The sequence below is a fragment of the Onychomys torridus genome, chromosome 2 (assembly GCF_903995425.1).
Source record: "Onychomys torridus chromosome 2, mOncTor1.1, whole genome shotgun sequence".
Taxonomy (NCBI): domain Eukaryota; kingdom Metazoa; phylum Chordata; class Mammalia; order Rodentia; family Cricetidae; genus Onychomys; species Onychomys torridus.
In genome coordinates, this window is record NC_050444.1 from 130,325,015 (window position 1) to 130,342,975 (window position 17,961).

At 46.3% G+C, this 17,961-nt stretch overlaps 1 protein-coding gene across 5 annotated transcripts in view; it reads left to right on the forward strand.

Moving 5' to 3' along the window:
- Mknk1 (MAPK interacting serine/threonine kinase 1) overlaps nucleotides 1-17,961 on the forward strand; it is a 39,720-nt gene that overhangs the window by 4,737 nt on the left and 17,022 nt on the right. For 2 of the 5 annotated variants that reach the window (XM_036178224.1, XM_036178229.1), the window contains exons 1-3: nucleotides 3,583-3,726; nucleotides 12,850-12,951; nucleotides 15,391-15,488. In XM_036178224.1, the coding sequence (XP_036034117.1) occupies nucleotides 3,684-3,726; nucleotides 12,850-12,951; nucleotides 15,391-15,488 (243 nt within the window). In that variant the 5' untranslated portion in view covers nucleotides 3,583-3,683. Of the gene's footprint in view, nucleotides 1-3,582; nucleotides 3,727-3,750; nucleotides 4,165-12,849; nucleotides 12,952-15,390; nucleotides 15,489-17,961 lie in introns of those variants that run through there. The other 3 variants (XM_036178227.1, XM_036178228.1, XM_036178226.1) reach the window with 3 other exon arrangements.

Genomic DNA, 17,961 nt, shown 5'->3' on the forward strand with positions numbered 1-17,961 from the left:
GGGGCCGCTGTAAGAACTAAAATGATATTAAGCAGCTCAGTGACCAGCAGGTAATAGATGCTTAGTGAGTAATAGTAACAATATTAGTAATTGCATTAATACCCAGTCTGGCACTAATTTCACAGGAAGTGTGTTTATTAGGACCATTCTCCTACTCTCTTACTCGGACATTGCTGTTTTCTCTTTTCATTGCCCCATCAAGAAACTTAGAAATGCTAGGTGATTCTATCCAGGTTCCAGAGCATGACGGCACTTAAAGTACTTGGTGGGAAACAGTCAACAAAAAAGCCAGCGGCTTGATAGAAAAGAATCTCACCTGACTCATGTTTTCCACACTTCTCTCCACAGTAAACAGGACCAGAGCAGGTGTTCATTTCCTTTTGCACAACCTTCAGCAAAAGCACCGAGCAAGGCCCCTTCAGTTCACTTGCCAAAAAGAACAACAGTATGGTGTCTCCAGAAAGTGGTGTCTAATTTAGCTCCTCCCAGCTTAAACCCCTCCTTAGCTTAAGCCAGTTCTTATTGTTCTGTTTTCCATGAATATGGAAAAGTTCTTTCTGATTATAAAGGGTGGATGAGATCAAGATTTTCTCCTGAGAACCTTTTCTGTACTTAAAGCCGGAATCCAGTTAGGCCTCATCTTCGCTACACCGCCTGGCCGCTTTCACCTCATCCGCAAAACCTATTTCCATTGCTTGGATCACATTGGTTATGCTTCTTTTCTTTCTCTGAGGTTTTCCCTCTTCCTAGCGGCTACCCAGACTGTGCTCAGTCTGCTAATAAGAGTCCAGTTAGAAAGTTTAAGGGGAGAATGCTCGGAACTCTCATTGAGTCATTAAGCAACAGCCCTGTGCTAGGTAGAGGGACCCAGACCTGACTCAGGTTAGTCCACTCTGTCTCTGCCTCAGACTAAGGGAAGACTGTGATAAAACATCACAGATATATATCCTGGTGAGTTGTACACAGTCGTGGGAAATTGGAAATGGTTTAGGACGATCAGGTAGAAGCAACCCTGTGATGTGCAGTTGTGGAAAACTGGAAATGATTTAGGGCAATCAGGTGGAAGCAGCCCTTTGGCCAGACTGCAGGTTAAGTCTTCTGGAAAAGAATGGAAGCACAATGTAGGAAAGCTGATCTGGGCAGTGCAAGGGAGACCCAAGTCACCCCAGCAGAGGCAGCGGCACCTATTAGACATCCATCAAAGACATGGCAAGCACAGGTCTGGCTTTTGGGATTGGGAGTGGAAATGCCATAAACCTTAACCTTTTCTGTGTCCTCCACATGCTCTCTGTCTTGGAAGTCAAGTGTTTGGATCCTTTGCATTCTGTGAGTCTCAAGTTCTTGGTGAAAAAGGAAAGTGGCCCAAATATAGTGGCAGAACAATCAGGCTAATTGGGCCCTTAGATTCCCGTGTGTATATATCTAAAACTCTTCTCTGCTTTTGGCCTTTGCTGACACCATGTTCTCTCTTGCTGTCCAGATGTAGTATTCAGAGTGTCTAGGTTGTTTTCCAGAGCCATGGTTGACATGGGGAGGCTGTCTCACAAGGTGTAATAATGGGAGTTATGGAGTGCCTCTTAAATGCCAGGCATTAAGATTGATATGCACACTCTGCTTTAATTCTCACAACATATGTTATTGCCCCTGCTTTGTAGGTGATGATGGTGAAAAGGAGTTAAGGAGTATGTCCAGTTCTGCCTTGCTAGTAGATGTCAGGGCCAGAAGCTGAATCTAGAATCTAATGTTTGAAAGCCCATATGCTTTTATTTCCTCAGCCCTAGAGTGACTCCAAATGGTTGGGTAATACAAAGTCTGTAATGGAATTCTGAATATTGCTTTTTTTTTAACAGTAGACTAGTTGTTGGCAAACTATGGTTTGCCACCCATTTTTGTAGAGACTGTAAGCTGAGAGTGCTTTCTTGCAGTTTTAAGTGCTTGGAAATGGAGAATCAAGAGGGGATGAACATTTTGTGAGACATGAAACATATGTGAAATTCAAACTGTGGTTTCCATAATTAAAGTTTGGTTGGCATATGTCATAATCATTCATTTACATACAATATGTGGCTGCACCTTCTTAACAAAGGCTAAACTGAGAAGCTGAAGCAACAAAGTGTAAAATATTTACTATCTGGCCCTTTACGGAACAATCATTGCTAGCCTCTAATAACACCACAGGCAGCAAGCTGAAGTTCATAGATGTTCAAGGTTGACCCTGGAAGGGCAGTGGTGGGAACAGGAAAGCATAGCAGCCAAACTTCCTTGGGCTCTAGAAATAGTTTCATTGAGACTGGAGATTCCCTTGGGAACAAAAGCACAATAGATAGGGCTGTCCAATGTGCTGAAGTTTCTCATAAGCAATGAACAGGATACTTTGTGGATGAAGTAATTCATTCAGATTCACTAGAGCCCTTTTGTGCCAGATGCTGTATTAAATGCTAGGAATAGCTAACTGGAAATATCTACATCTTGCCTTTGAGGAGCCTGTAGCCTGATGGGAGAATCACGATGTGTATTTTGTGTTGTAATGGAATGCTGTGAGCTAGATGAGATGCTGGAGAGAATAGAAAAGGAAGTCCAGACTGCTTCTAAAGTTGATAGGATTCTCTGCAAATTTGCTATGGGCTTTGAAAGATAAATAGGAATTCCTTTGTAAGGAGCTATAGGCAAGGCTGAGGGAAAACCTGGAATGTGAGCATTTGGAACTTACATAGATGGGGGAGAAATGATTTAATGGCTTTATGGCTAGCTGACTGGCAGGATGATGTAATCGGATAGAGAAGAAGAGAAATCAGGAGGAAAGAAGCCATGGTAGGGGCTGGGGACAAGTCCAGCTTGGGAAATGTGATTTGAGGTAACTTTGAAATGCATCCAGTTTCCAGTTAGAAACCTTTGAAATTTTGGCACAGAAGCTCAGAATTCAGACTTAAGCACATTTTCAGTGCTTTTTTTCCCCAGAGAAAAGGAGAAGTGTGAGTGTGTTTCACTGAGAAGAAGTTGAGCAACTTTGGCACATGATAAGTAAAGCCAAGGGGTTAAATATAGCACTGGTCTACAGAAAATGAAGTCATCACATTGGGAATCAGCAGTGATTGTTTTTGGCACGAAACTGTCTCCATTCTCGCCACCTGCTGCCCTCAGGGTCTGCTTTATCGTGTTGGCACTATTACCTCTTGCCTGAGACTTGGGCCTGGCTGCTAGGGGCCAGGGCCAGCACTCAAGCGTCTCTCACAGCAAGTAGCTGGGAGTGTCAGCTTGAACCCTCCGTGTGAGACTCTCGGAGCCAAGAGAAGGGTCCAGCTCTGTCACCCTGGCAAGTTACAGCTTTTAGTGTCTGGAATCCACAATGGGAGTAAGTCTGGAATTTCTTTATTCAGACCCTTGATAAATCTTCTAGTGTTTGGCATAAGTATTTTCAGTCACCCATCGGTTTTGAAGCCCGGGGACATCTGTGACTCCTGTGTAACCCACAGAGCAGGATGCTTGGGTTGATCAGTGTCTCCCCTGATCCTCTTGAAGCCGTTAAGTCTCACACCCTCCCTCCTTCTGCTTCTTGAAGATATCCATGCTGGATGGGATGAAGCAGAGACAGGTGGCAAACTGAAGGACATTGGCCAGGCAGAGGCCAGTGGATAGCTCCCTGTGTCTGGAAGACGCCAACCTTGGGATTCCTCTGGGATTTCATGAGCCTGGCTGCTGAGTCGAAGATTTTGTGGGTAAGATTGGGTGAGCTGTTCCTCTCCTCCCTTTTATTGACAGCCACAGCTTTAATTATTTTGTGTTCATTGGAGATCGGCTGTGGCTGTCATGCTGTGTGTACAGGTCACGGGACAGCTTTCAGATGTCAGTTCTCTTCTCCTGCCAAGTGGGTCCCAGGGATCAGACTCAAGTCATCAGACTTGGAGACAGGCCCCTCTGTCCACTGAGCCATCATGCCAGTCCCCATTTACCTTTTCCACATTACTTTGAATTAAGCTTCTCTCCTATTTCCAGAGAAAAGGATGAGTTCAGGCTCATCTGAGCAGCTGATGGTTTTCAGTATTTGCTTGGGTGGCTTGGCTTAGCCATCTCAGGTCCCCGTAACTTCCTGTGACAGTTACATAGTAAACAGGATCACATTTCTTCTGGAACAAAATGGCAGACGGACAGAAGGAAAATGGAACCGTAAGTAAAACATGTTTATTTCCTTTTGACTATAAGTAAAGCTACCATGTCATAGCACGATGATCCGAGTAGAGCTGAAGGTGTAAAAAGTGAAATGTGTGTGCCCATGGAGTCTCGTTCTCGCCAAGGAAATGTTGGAAATTCTGTTGGTTTGTTTTTTATATCTCACACATGGCACAGATACTGAGACTGTGGTGTGTTCTGTGTTCTGCTCTAGCTGGAGGCCTCATCATGCTGGCAGGTATCAGGCAAGCCTCAGTGACTGATTTGGGACACATGAGGGTGGAGTAAGGTTGTTTTAGCCTGTCCTGTGCTTTTTCATAATACTCAACAGCTGTGTGTCACCTGTCTTCATCTGAAGCTCCCTGGTGACCCTGCCATCTTACCCTGCTCCCCATTCCCAGAGCTTCCCCTGCCCCCTTAACACCCCCCCCATCAAGTTCTCCCCTTCTTGATGGCACTGCTGGTTGCAAAGCACATATTAATACACCTACATTGAGGCCCTCCTCTGTGGCTAAGCCATGGGGTTAGAGAAGAATCAAACATTGGCCTCTCTTTCAAGGATGATCATAACCGTCAAGGACAGTGACTCCTCCACTTTCTCCCATCATTTGACAGGACCATGTCTGCCTCTGCGGCTTCCTCCTTGGCTCTGTAACATGCCCTTCCCTCCGATCCCTGCTGCCCTGCCTCTGGTGCAGGCCTTCCTCACCTTGTCTCTCAGCGCCTGCTGTTTGCACTGTATGTCACAGCCAGCTGGAAGGCCATTGTCCTCTTCCCTCCCTCCTCATTGCCTAGAACAGAGGTTCACAAGTGTGCCACACAGAAACCCTTCCAGGGGATCTGCAAGATCAAAAGTCTTCAAAGTAGTAACCAGGTATTATTTGTTGTTGCACAGTGACAGTGAGGAAGCTGCTGATGCCTCAGTACAAGTCAGGGCAGTGGCATGGAGCCATGCTCACAGCTGTGTTCCTCCATGCCAGCTACTTAGCCATTTTCGCTTAAGAATGTCCTTGGTGAAGCAGCAGCAGATGTTAATTTTTCTCAGTCTCACCTGAGGACCATCTTCTAGTGTTCTGTATGCTGTATAGAAGATGCACTTACAGGGCCCGTCTTTTGCATAGCAAAGCACAACAATGACATACCAAGGAATGGCACTTGTAAGCACTGTTAATTGTAAGCTGAGCAAGAAGCAGCTGTTGTCATTTTCTGTGGAAGAATCATGGATGGTTATTAAGGGTGGGAAGAATACAGGGACCAGTGTTGGAGGGCCTTGTGGACTGTGTCATATGAGCTTAGATGGCTAGCTTAGCTTGCTTTTCTCGGCCTTTATAGTATGCTTCCTACCCAAGCCCTGCCCTTTGCTACCGCTTTGTTTCATAGTCTGTAAACTCACACTTCCTGTTTCTGCTTCCATATCCTTCTGCTGTCGTTCCTTCCACCAGGAATTGCAATGTGGCTATGAGAGCTCCTTGTGACCCCAGGATCAGAGCAGAGGGAGAAGATGAGGCTGAGTGTTTCCTCTGGGCATCTGAGTATCACAGTCTACAAAGCATCTCCCTGATGCCATTTTCACTGCAGCTGTGTTGAACTACATGGCCCAGCCTTTCTATATGTGGAAGTTGTCTTAGTTAGGGTTTCTATTGCTGTGAAGAGACACCATGACCATGGTAACTCTTATAGAGAAAAGCATTTAATTGGAGTGGCTTACAGTTTCAGAAGTTCAGTCCTTTATCATAGGACATAGTAGCATGCAAGCAGACATGGTGCTGGAGAAGGAGCTGAGAGTCCTACATCTTGATCTGCAGGCAACAGGAAGTGAACTATGACGCCAGATGTAGCTTGAGCATAGGAGACCTCAAAGCCTACTCCCACACTGACACACTTCCTTCAACAAGGCCACACCTACTCCAACAAGGCCACACCTCCTAATAGTGCCACTTCCTTTGGAGGCCATTTTCTTTCAAACCAACACAGAGGTCCTGAAATTAAAAGAACCTCCAGCTCTGTGGAATCTCACAGACTGTCCTCTGAAGGAGCTAATTTCATACATGGCTCCTGACATTTACTGTCTTGTTATATTTGACCAGCTTCTGCTTAAATATGCCTTTGCCTTTTCCCTTTATACCTAGTGGCATTATCAGAAACCATATCTGCAAACTCCCAGGTCAGATGGGAGAAGATTGTCACCTTATACTTCATGCTGGACTGCCGTAAATAATGTGCTTAGACATTAGTTTGTAGTTCGATTTCTATAAAATGACAAAACACAAAATACTATGGCATCTCAGGGCAAGAAGAGACTTCTGGAAGGTTAAAGTTAATATAGTAGTGAGGATGTGACTATTAGGCCTTTATGTTTAGGTGAACTAGAAGAGAGCTTCCCAACCTTTTCGACATCAGAGCACATGCAAGAAACACGTATGTAAACAGTGAGCTGAGGGTCTGGAGGCCTGCTGAGAGACCAGAATCTCATAGCACTTGTCTTAGTTAGAATTTCTGTTGCTGTGATGAAACACCATGGGCAAAAGCAAGTTGTGGAGGAAAGGGTTTATTTCAGCTTACACTTCCAGGTAACAGTCCATCACTGAAGGAAGTCAGGGCAGGAACTCAAACAGGGCAGGAATCTGGAGGCAGGATCTGATGCAGAAGCCATGGACAGGTGCTGCTTACTGGCTTGCTCAGCCTGCTTTTTTACAGAACTCAGGACCACCAGCCCAGGGATAGCCCCACCTACAATGGGCTAGGCTCTCCCTCATTAAATACTAATTAAGAAAATGCCCTACGGCCAGATCTTATGGAAGCATTTTCTCAATTGAGGTTGCCTCCTTTCAGATGACTCTAGTTTGTGTCCAGTTGACATAAAATTATCCAGCACAGCACATCAGTAAAGAAGCACTGTACTAAGATTTATAAGCAGTTGCACTGGTGCCTGGTTGTCACCAGCTCCCACCTTTGCCTTCCAGCATTAGTGTTTGAGAACAGCATCATCGCAGGTTAGAAGCTTACATTCTTGAGCCAGAGTCTAGGCTTTCATTCTAGCACTGCAGCTTGCTTACTCACTAGATGAGCATGACATAGCACTTTTACCAATTTGTATCTGTTTCTTCGTTTGTAAAATATAGGCAATAATTATGCTTTCCTCATAATTGTGACGATTACATCAGTGAGTCTGTAGAGTATAGTAGCTGTAGAGGACTTCAGACATTGCCTGGCACATGCGGACCACATGGGAGTGTGCACTGTAAATGCTATGGTAGTGTGCACCGTAACTTCTGTTGCTACAGAGGCACAGATGACCCCAGTCTCCTGGGCTCCCTTGTCTCACATGGCTTACTCAACCCCTCCCTTAAGAGGGTGCCGAACTTCCTTCAGTTCCTCCATTTCTGTTTTTGCCTGTGGTTTTGTTATGGTTGCTGATGAGGATGGGACCCAGGGTTCTGTGCGCAGTAGACAAGCACTCTTACTAAGCTACTCCCAGGCCCCCAGTTTCCTCCCATTGTCCATTCTCCTCAGCTGACCCTGAGAAAGCCGCTGAATTTGTCACTGATTATGCCCTTCAACCTGCTCTCCACTGTTCTTCCTTTTCTAGAAAGCCCTTCGGAATGAGGGAAGTACTCAGGCAGATTGGGATCCTCAAAGAGCTCCAGAGTTGGAGCAGGGAGTAAGAGTTATGTGCAGAGCTGAGTGAACCATATGACCCTCTGGTGTCCTACATGAGACATGAAAGCTGGCGATCTGTGTATAGACTCTATCTAAGAGTGCGTGTCTGAGGCACAGTGGGGCTGACTCATCAGGCTCTATCAAGAAATGGCAGTCACTTTGGAAAGTAGACCTTGAGGTTATCTAGGGAGAGCATTGGCTAGGACCTGTTATTGCTGTGGGTTGTGCCCCCACCCCCAGGATTCCTTGGCCTCTCCCAGTTGCTCCATGAGTGAAGGTGCCAGGCCGAGTCTTAGATCTGTATCCTTAAAACCTATACTGCTATGCTTCTAATATAATCTGTTCATATGGATGTATACATGTGTGTATGTATGTAAGTGCAGATATACATTTGTGCACAGAGGTGTGGAGGCAGGAGGTTGACACCAAGCATCTTCTTCAGTTGCTTTCCACCATTGTTTAAATGGGGACTCACTGTGTGGCCCTGCCTTGACTCTTGATTTGTAGACCAGACTGACATTGAACTCACAGAGATCCGCCTGCCTCTGCCTCCTGAGTGCTGGATTAAAGGCTTTTGCTTCCACACCCAGCTAAACATTGGATTTTAATACAGAGAAATCTAGACACAATTTGAAAAACTGTAATCAGCCTCTAAATTACAAAGTGTTTTCAGTAAAAGTTTCCCAGTGTTGAAGATCAAAACTAAGGCCTTGAACATGCTACAAGCTCTAACATTAAGCTCCTTGCAGCCCCCCAACTCTGAGCTCCATGCACCAGTCAAGCCCATTTATTTTGTTTAAAGTACAATTTGATTCAGACAAAATGGGATAAAATGATAAATTTCAGTCACATATAACTTGGAAAATCCTAAAAAGAATGAAGAAGAAAATAAAAACCACCCCATCACATAAATGTCTATAAATTAAAAATGGTACAGACTTTTTTTTAAAAGAAGCATATAAACTACACAGCATGGCTCTGAACTGTTTGTTGGCACACTTTAAATTGTAATAGTAACAGGTTCTTGCATTTCTGCCTAGACTTCCATTCTGTGTGTGTTCATATGTGTGCATACATAACTATGCACATTTAATACATTTTTTGAAGCACATTTGTTTTGTTTTTTGACTATTAAAGTCTGTATTCTCTTTTTATTTCCCCCCTTTTTTTTTATTAAGAAAATATTTCCTTCGTTTTACACACAAGTCAAAGACCCCCCCTCACCCTCCCCTTACTCCCCCAGCCTCCCCCTCCCAACCCCCCTCCTATTCCCACCCACAAGAAGGGAAGGCCTCCCATGGGGAGGCACATCCAGTAGAGGCAAGTCCAAGCCCTTCCCCTTGCCTCAAGGCTGCCCGAGGTGTCCCATCATAGGTAGTGGGCTCCAAAAAGCCCCTTCACACACCAGGGATGGATTCTGATTCTACCGCCAGGGGGACCCCCAAGCAGATCAAGCTTCTCAACTGTATTACCATGCAGAGGGCCTAGTCCAGTCCCATGCAGGCTCCACAGCCATTGATCCAACTTTCATGAGTTCCCTCTAGTTTGGTTTGGTTGTCTCTGCAGGTTTCCCCATCATGATCCTGATGTACTTGCTCATAGAATCCCTTTTCTCTCTCTTTGGACTCCTAGAGCTCTGTCTAGTGACTGGCTGTGGATCTCTGCATCTGCGTCCATCAGTCATTGGAGAAAAGCTCTGTGACGACAGTTAGGGTATTCACTGGTCTGATCTCTGGGGCAAGCCAGTTGAAGCACATTTGTATTAACTGTGTCATTGGGATCTTAGAACAACCTAGCAGGCAGATGGGGAGGTATGTTTTTAAACCAATTCTCAGGATGAAGGAACCAGGCTCATAAGAGGCAGAGTTGCCTGACCTTGAGGTTGTCTGGTAATGCCAGCACCAGAATGTCTCCTTTGTTCTCCTGACCCAGGCCCCTGTGCCTTCCCTGTCTACAGTGCCTCCCCTCATTCCACATTTGCCTCCACCAGAATACACAGATGGGGTCCCCAAGCACTGCTGATGTGACAGTGAGGGCTGGAGGCAGTAGACGTGTTGGGAGCCTCCAGACTTGCTTGCTGGAACCTGAAAAGAACTGCTTGCCCTTATATTACCTAGTCTGAAAAAGGACCAGGCTTTTAGAAAATAAGTTAAGGAACTTTTGTGTCTGAGACCTTTTAGGAGAGGGGATGTGATAGAGTTGATGGGGTTCATAGCCTAGACTACCCTTTCCCTGAATCATCTGCAAGGCACATGCGTGCCCACATTTCTTTCAGAGTATGCACTGGGCACCCAAGGGGCCTGTGTGCCATGCACCATATGTGCCATATACGATTTCCATTTCAGTGCAATTTGTGATGGATGATATTCACCTGACACTGTACTGTGACTTATAGAAGAGACAGAGGTGCATAGGAGACAATAGGAACACAGGGAATGATCAAAGCCAAAGAAGATCAGTGTCCTAGTGGAGCTTCTCTTGGAGACTTGGGGACAGAGTCTGGAATACCAGCCACTAGTTCTACACAGTACTCCCCCATTTGCCTCATGCCTGACTTCCAGAGTGATTGATTGCACACACTGTAACTCATCTGGAGTTATTGGGGAGCTGCATGGGGTTAGGACTTTTGAGCTGACTTTCATGGCCAGGAAGAATTCCTACACCGGGGAATGGGGAGGTTGAGGTGCAGTGTGATTGTGGGGCTTTCCTGAGGATGCATTTGTCCAGTGGCTGAGACATACTCTGCAATAAAACTAGAGTGCAGCCCACCTCATTCCCAGCAACCTCTCCCACCCATTACCTCTTGCTGTGAAAACAGGGTAAGTTATGCATGCTTCTTTCATTTCACTGTTTTCATACATGTTTCCTTCCTAGTTTCAAAAAAACAACTCTCCCTCAACAAGTTCTGTTTGCAAGAAAAACCTTAACCATTTGCCCCTCTGGCGTACCTTCTCCCATTGAGATCCATGCAGAATAGACCAGGTATTCTGTCTTTGTGTGTGAAGCCATAAAATCTAATATTGAATGTGTGGCTCTGCCCAGGGGTGTGCTGCTTCCACCAGGGGCTCCACGGTCCTGCTGTGGTAAAGAGCATGTATAAATTGCTGCTAACAGGGTTTTCCATCTAGAGCTGTAAGTATGTCTGAGAGTCCCCTGTGCGTCACAATGCCTCCAGCACTCCTGCTATTCTCCACTCGGCCTGCCTGTTGGCTGTTTGGTTTGTCCACAGGCCACTAATCGGAGTGTGGCCAGGGGAGGGTGAAGGAGCTGGAACCACAATCTGTTCACTCCACTCTGGGTTTGCAGCACTGGTGAGAAAATAGTTGGGACAATCATTGACACTAGCTTGCACACCAGAGGGACAATAGTCCAGTCGTGTCCAATCCCACCCCACCCTGTCCCCCTCCTCTAAACCTTCAAAGATGAATGGCCTTGTGCTTTATTTCTGAAGGATTTCTCATCATGTCCTGTAAATGCATCTGGATAGCATTTTTGCTCATAATTTACCTTATGAGTGTGGCTACTTCAGTGGCAGTATTTAATCCTTTGAGAGTCATATGGCATTGTCCCCAGGTAGAACTTGTGCTTGAAGCTGTTGGCAGGAGTAGTATTTTTAGATACTCTGTGGATTCTTTTTATCTGTGTGCTTTTTCTTCTCTGTTCTGGAGTATAATTGAAAACCTGCTGTTATCAGTTCCCTAAAATGGATGCATCTAAGTAGAGCCGTCAGATGCTGGGCTGCTTAGCTGTGCTTTCTGGATTGTGGTGTTGAAAGTGCCATTCTGCATGCTTCCTGCTAACAGCTGCCAAGTGCCTGCCTCTATACACAGCATGTATTTGGGCAGTGGCACTAAGCAATCTTCCATCAGATCCTTGGAGGAGGGAGTGGGCCTTCCCCTCAGTGAGCAAAGAGCCAGATTCCATTTTAAATGTCTCAGGAAAAACCAACCCTCAGAGCCTATGTTTATTGAAGTTTGGTGTAAAAGTCCTTCACATCCTCTGCCCATCAGCTCTCGGGTGCCTCTATTTTAGAAGGATGTAGAGGTTTAATCACCCTGGTGGGGATTTAGACCCAGAGACTTCAGAGAAATCTTATTATTTCTAACTGCAGGCAAAGAGTATTAAGGCTCCACTCTGGATCAGGGGCATGACATGTTCTATAAGTAATTTATCTTTAACAGGGGAAGGCCCCTACTAGAGTGGCCTAGAAACAAAACTGCGGTCGGCTCTCATTGTTCCTCCTTTTCTCCTTCCCATCCCAGTCTCCTGCTGCCTCATTCTGTCCTGACCCTTCCTGCCCAATATGTCCCGTGTCTGTGTCTGCCAGCATGGGAGCCAGGTGCCTGCCAGGGAGAGATAATGATGTTTTTACAATAAGTGACCTCATCCAGCAGCCTGTCTTAGACTTGTCAGCTGCAGGCCTCCCTGCATTCTTTCAAAGAAGGACCAGGGAAGGAGAGAGTGATGTGGCACTCATCTGTGCTCCTGGAGTGAAGAAATTGGGGGCTATTCTCACCCCATCCCCCCTACCCATCTTGTTATCTTTGGGGATAAGGCTGACTCTATAGCAGGCCTTTCACAGCCCCAGTGCATATCCATGGAAATATTGCCTAGCTTCTGGTTTTACCATCAGGTTCTATTCCTACCTACCTCCTAGCCCCAGGGACCCTCCCTTTCTGATGATCACAGCTGGGCCCTGCTTGTAGAGTGCTTGTTCTGTTTGGGAACTCAGGTTTAGCTGGTGGCAGATCTAAATCCATGTGCTAATGAGCTTGGCAAATGCAGACTTCTGGTCCCCTCTCCTAATCTAGCTGCCTGTCTGAGTCCCTTCCCACAGTTAATGATCTCCTATAATGGTTTTGCCTTTAGTTTTGCCTCCTGGGTCAAAACAAATCAATATCCCTCACAGAATTTAAAACCATCAGTATAAAACTCCTGGGTCTCACTCTTTTCTCCTTCTGGGTGAGCTCACTGCTTGATCGGTACAGTGCAATTTACCTCCCGTTCCCTCTTGTCTCCCAGAGATGGGCAGCAGTGAGCCCCTTACCATCGTGGACAGTGACAAGAGGAGAAAGAAGAAACGCAAGACCCGGGCCACAGACTCTCTGCCAGGAAAGTTTGAAGGTTGGTCTAGGCCTGAGTGCTGCAGGAGGGGGGAGGCATCTCTGATATCCACGGGACCAGATTCCGGGCCACCTCACCTTAGAGCCAGCCTGTCCTTGTGAGTAATAACACAGGGGTGAGAGAGAAGCGGTCAAGAGGGAGAAAGGATAGGCAAATCTCTCAGGCGACGCACTGGCCTCCTCTGAGTGGTGTGAGCATCACCTCAGTGGCAGAAAAACCAATCTGCCAGAGCTGAGAGCCTCCCATGTGTCAGCCCCTCTTCGATATATGAGCCACCGCCTTGTGGTTCCTGGAAGGCTGGGCGGCAGAAGAACCAGGAAAGAGGAAGTGAAAACACCCAGGCCAAGCTGCAGTGACACTGCAGTCTTCTCCCAGTGGGAAACTGGCCTCCCAGAGCCTGCAGCAACTTGTGTTGCGTGTGCTTGGCTCCTTTTGAGACTTCATTGCATCCAGGGGACATGATGTTGTATCATCAGACGTTTTGGATGACCAAGCTCAAGGCACTAGGCTGGGGGCTGCCAGGGTTATCTCTGGGCATTCGATGAGAATCTGTGAATCCCTGGGTGTTTCTACAAAGTGGTCAAAGAATGAGTAGCCACTTTTAGGGGTAGCCTATCCCCTTTATATGGTTTTTCACTGTAAGACTTCAAGTAGCTTCTCCTCCTGGGCCCTCTTCGTAGCCTCGCACACATACCAGCAAATTTATAGTTTTGTAGAATGTTCTGATAACAAACATGGCATGAATCAGAAATACTTTACTCCATTCAACTAACATCCTGGTATGTGTAAAGGACCAGTACTGAAGGATGTTCTGGAAGAAAAGCATGCCATTTAAATCACCTACAAGTAATAGTGAACAGTGTAGCATCCATTCATATAGACAGTTGCAAGACCAGACTGTAATGGAACCAAGAAAGTACTTAGTGTAGAGGTTTATGGTTTGTTCTTTTTTTTTTTTTTTTTTTTTAATCTGAGATAAGGTCTCCCTATATAGCCCTGACTGTCCTAGAACTCACTGTGTAGACTACGCTAGTCTTGAACTCATGGAGATCTCTCTGCTTTGCCTCCTAGATGCTGGGATTAAAGGCATGCACCACCATACCTGGTGTGTGTGTGTCTATGTGTGTGTGTGTCTGTGTGTGTGTGTGTCTGTGTGTGTGTATGTCTGTCTGTGTGTGTGTGTCTGTGTGTGTATATGTCTGTCTGTGTGTGTGTGTCAGTGTGTGTGTCTGTGTGTGTGTCTGTGTGTGTGTCTGTGTGTGTGTGTGTGTGTGTGTCTGTGTGTGTGTCTGTGTGTGTGTCTGTGTGTGTGTGTCTGTGTGTGTGTGTGTCTGTGTGTGTGTGTCTGTGTGTGTGTGTGTCTGTGTGTGTGTGTGTCTGTGTGTGTTGGGCAGTGGGGGAGAGTAAAGTACCTGGGACTTTAGAAGGGTTTACAGATCAGCAGGTCTTTTGTTTGTTTATTGAACACAGAAGGGTTTCCTGTACTCAGGGTTAGTTAATGCAAGCACAGACATCTCATGACTAAGAGTGATAAAATCTCCTGACATTGATTAAGTCTTCTGCCTGGGCAGTGGGTTTAAAGACTAGGTTGCCTCAAGATACCCAGGGAAGGAGCAAGGGAGGATGAGGTTGGCTCAGCAAGGGTTGTGGTAGAGCCACAGTTTCCTTGGAAGGGGCTCAGAGAACTTTGGTGTTCTGAACACTTGTCCAGCCTGGGTCTGTCACTGCTCTGTATGACCATTCTGACCTGGAACCTCAAGGCATTGTTTGCATCCTGCTCTGTCTCTTGGTTTCCTGTGGTGACTTTCAGAAACCTCTGAGGCTCCTCTGGTGACCTCCACTTTTGTATGTATAAAATAGTTGTTATTATTCCCTTCACATCCCTCAAGGCTGGCACAGAGCTTGGCACATAGTAGGTATTCAGCAAATGAGTAAATGAATGATGCTGTTCATTCAAATAATACCCTTCTTCAAGGATCCCTGGATCGCCCAGTGGGTTTCCCCATTCACTTCCCCTGCTTGCTCCTCCCCCACTCCTCCCTCTTGCCATGCTGTCCCTGTGGTACTCACCAGGACCTGGGTTACTCTGGGCTGCTGGGTAGGTTTGTCTTCCATACTGGACTCAACCCTTGGAGGGGAGAGACTGGATTCTGTTCCTCACTCTGTTATATTGCCTAACTCAGTAGATGCCCAGAGAGTAGGTTCTGAACCGAAACCCCTCTGACCTCTAAAATGAGGAACAGGGTTCTGCTGAGTCTTGTTGAGAGTCGGGAGCTGTCTGGGAAAGCTAGGAGGTTCTTGTCACTGAGGCTGCAGAGTTCCCATGGCCTCTTCTGCCTGGGTGAGCAGACCAAAGAAGCCAAGTGACAGTAACTTTTCCCACCATGGCTTGCAGTGGGGTGACTCACCTGGTGTTCTTCTCGCCTGTTTCACCTCTAGATGTGTACAAGCTGACCTCTGAGTTGCTGGGAGAGGGAGCCTATGCCAAAGTCCAGGGTGCTGTGAGCCTGCAGACTGGCAAAGAATATGCTGTCAAAGTGAGTGTCCCATGGGTCTCCACCTCTACTTTGCAAAAGTGTCTTTCCTAGCTTGTCCCAAACCAAATAAATTGTGTATTAGGCAACATGGTAGCTCAGAAAGAAGAGAATGGAGGGGGGTGCGTACCTGTATTCACTGAACTCAAATCTGGGCTTCTCTACTTAATTGCTTTGTAACCTTGAACAAGTTACTCGGCCTTCTGTCCTCCAGTTTCCTCTTCTGTAAAACGAGTGTAAATAATAGAACTTACATAGGATTATGGGGATCAAATAAATTAATATGTGTAATGTACCTACATCCATGTCTGGCACATAGTAGGCTGTTTCTGATTACTGTAATAAGCAGTATCAGCTTTGGAAGTAGAAACTCTGCCTGAATCATTTTTAACAAACTTACTTGACTTCAGGAAACTCACTGCCCCTCCTTAAGCTCTGGTTTCTATATCTGAATAAATTTAGATAGTTAGTTCCCGCCCTCAAAATCTGGCGAAATGATTGTGAAGGTCAGGGTAAAAATGAACCGGTGAACATACTTGAGAAACCACAAAGTACAAGCAATGACCAATATCAGGAGGGTGAGGCCTAAGATCCAAAGTGACTGAGCACTCGGCTTTGGGCCGGGAGATGTGGACTTCGCCTCAGTGCTACCTTTAATTAGCTCATGAATCTGGCATGTGTCGCTTTCAAACCCTTTGGCTACTGAAGGAATAGAGGAGAGCTGCGGTTCTCAAAGTAGGGTCCCTGGGCCAACAGCACCAGTGTCCCCTGGAGAGAGTGAGAAATGCTCATGATCTGGCCCTGACTCATCAGAAATGAGGCCTGGCCCAGCACTGTACATGTCCCCATCCTGGTAAGTGTGAGCCTCAGGACAGTTTGAAAACCCTGATAGAGAGCAGATTTAAGCTGCAGTGGACAGGCATCAGCCAGTGAGCTAAGAGCACAAAGAGACAGGTTTCTCAGTGTAGGAGAGAGCCTGGAGCTGCATCTTTGCAAATGTGCCCCAGTGATTCTGAGACCTACTGTCTGAGGACCCTGAGTTCTACAGAAAGGCTTACTGAAGCTGGAGGCAGGTCAGTTAAGCTTATTCAAATCAGCCGGCTGAGCAATCAAGTCTAAAAGCACTGCCTCCTTAGGGCAACCTTGCTGAACTGGATCTGTAGAAACATCTCTTCCAACCAACTCTCCTCAGTCCCAACTGTGGATCATCTCTGCTAAACCTTCTGGCTGGGGTATTGTTCCAAATATAACTAAAGAGCTACTTCCATTCCTTTCTGTAAACAAATTACTATAAGTTAAAAAGAATTTGTAATATGCCTAAAGTGATTAAAGCATACACACACATACATAAATGTTAAATTGAATGGAGCCCACTGTGGTGGCACACACCCTTTAGTCTCAGCACTTGGGAAGCCAAGACAGGCAAGTCTCTATGAGTTCCAGGCCATCCTAATCTACATCAGTAAACTCCAGGCCAGCCAGCACTATAGAGAGAGAGAGACTGTGTCTCAAAAAGCAGACAGATGAATGAATGGTTAGGTGGATGAATGAACAGATGAGTGGGTGATGGATGGATGGATGGATGGATGGATGGATGGATGGATGGATGGATGGATGGATGGACAAACGGATGGATGGACAAACAATAGGTCTGTTTCTTCCAGGATGAGTCATAGGAGGAAAACATGTCCCTCTGATCTGTGTCCCTCTGGAAGCTTTAGGCAACCTAAGACAAGCTAGATCTCCCAGCATGACTCCCCAAGAAATGGCTTTCTACTGCTTTTCCTGTAAGCATCCACCCAGTGACAGGAGCTGGGATGGAATGTCCCAGCAATCTGATCCACACTGCCTCTAACTCAAGGTAATTATCCATGTTCTGCTCCCTGGCTGGTGGTCAGAACCCATTGATTATCTCCTCAGAGAGAAGTCAGCTCTTGCTGGAAAGCCTGCCTGCTGGAAAGTTGTCTCTGACTTTGACCATCCCTGCTTGATGAACACAGCTATATAGCTCAGAGTAACATAGTTTCTGTTCCCCAGCACTGCACCTTGCTGATAGTTCAAAAGATTGGTCCAGAGTATTTTCCTAACAAGTGTGACTAACCTCCAAGTTACAGTTGGATACACATGTTTGTGCTACATCGTAGTAGAATCTTTTGAAGTGTTGTGCCAAGCGGCTAGAAGGAAGGGGCAGAATGTTCCCTTCTGAGCTGAGAAGCAGAACTAGCTCTGCCTGCAGGCTCTGTTTACAATGCTCCAGGGCTCTGGATGGCTCCAGAGGGCGCCTCGGAGTCAGCTAGACCCCCACACACAAACCACTGCTGAGTGGGCTCATGTCTTCCTGCAGTCAACACTTGCCAAGCAGCTCCAAGTGGAGGTGTAGCCATGTAGCAGGAGCTGCCCACACTATGGGAGGAGAAGTAAAGCCCTCTTGGTGCTGAAGGATGCTGTCTAGGCGTGGTGCAAGTGTGGTCTGGAG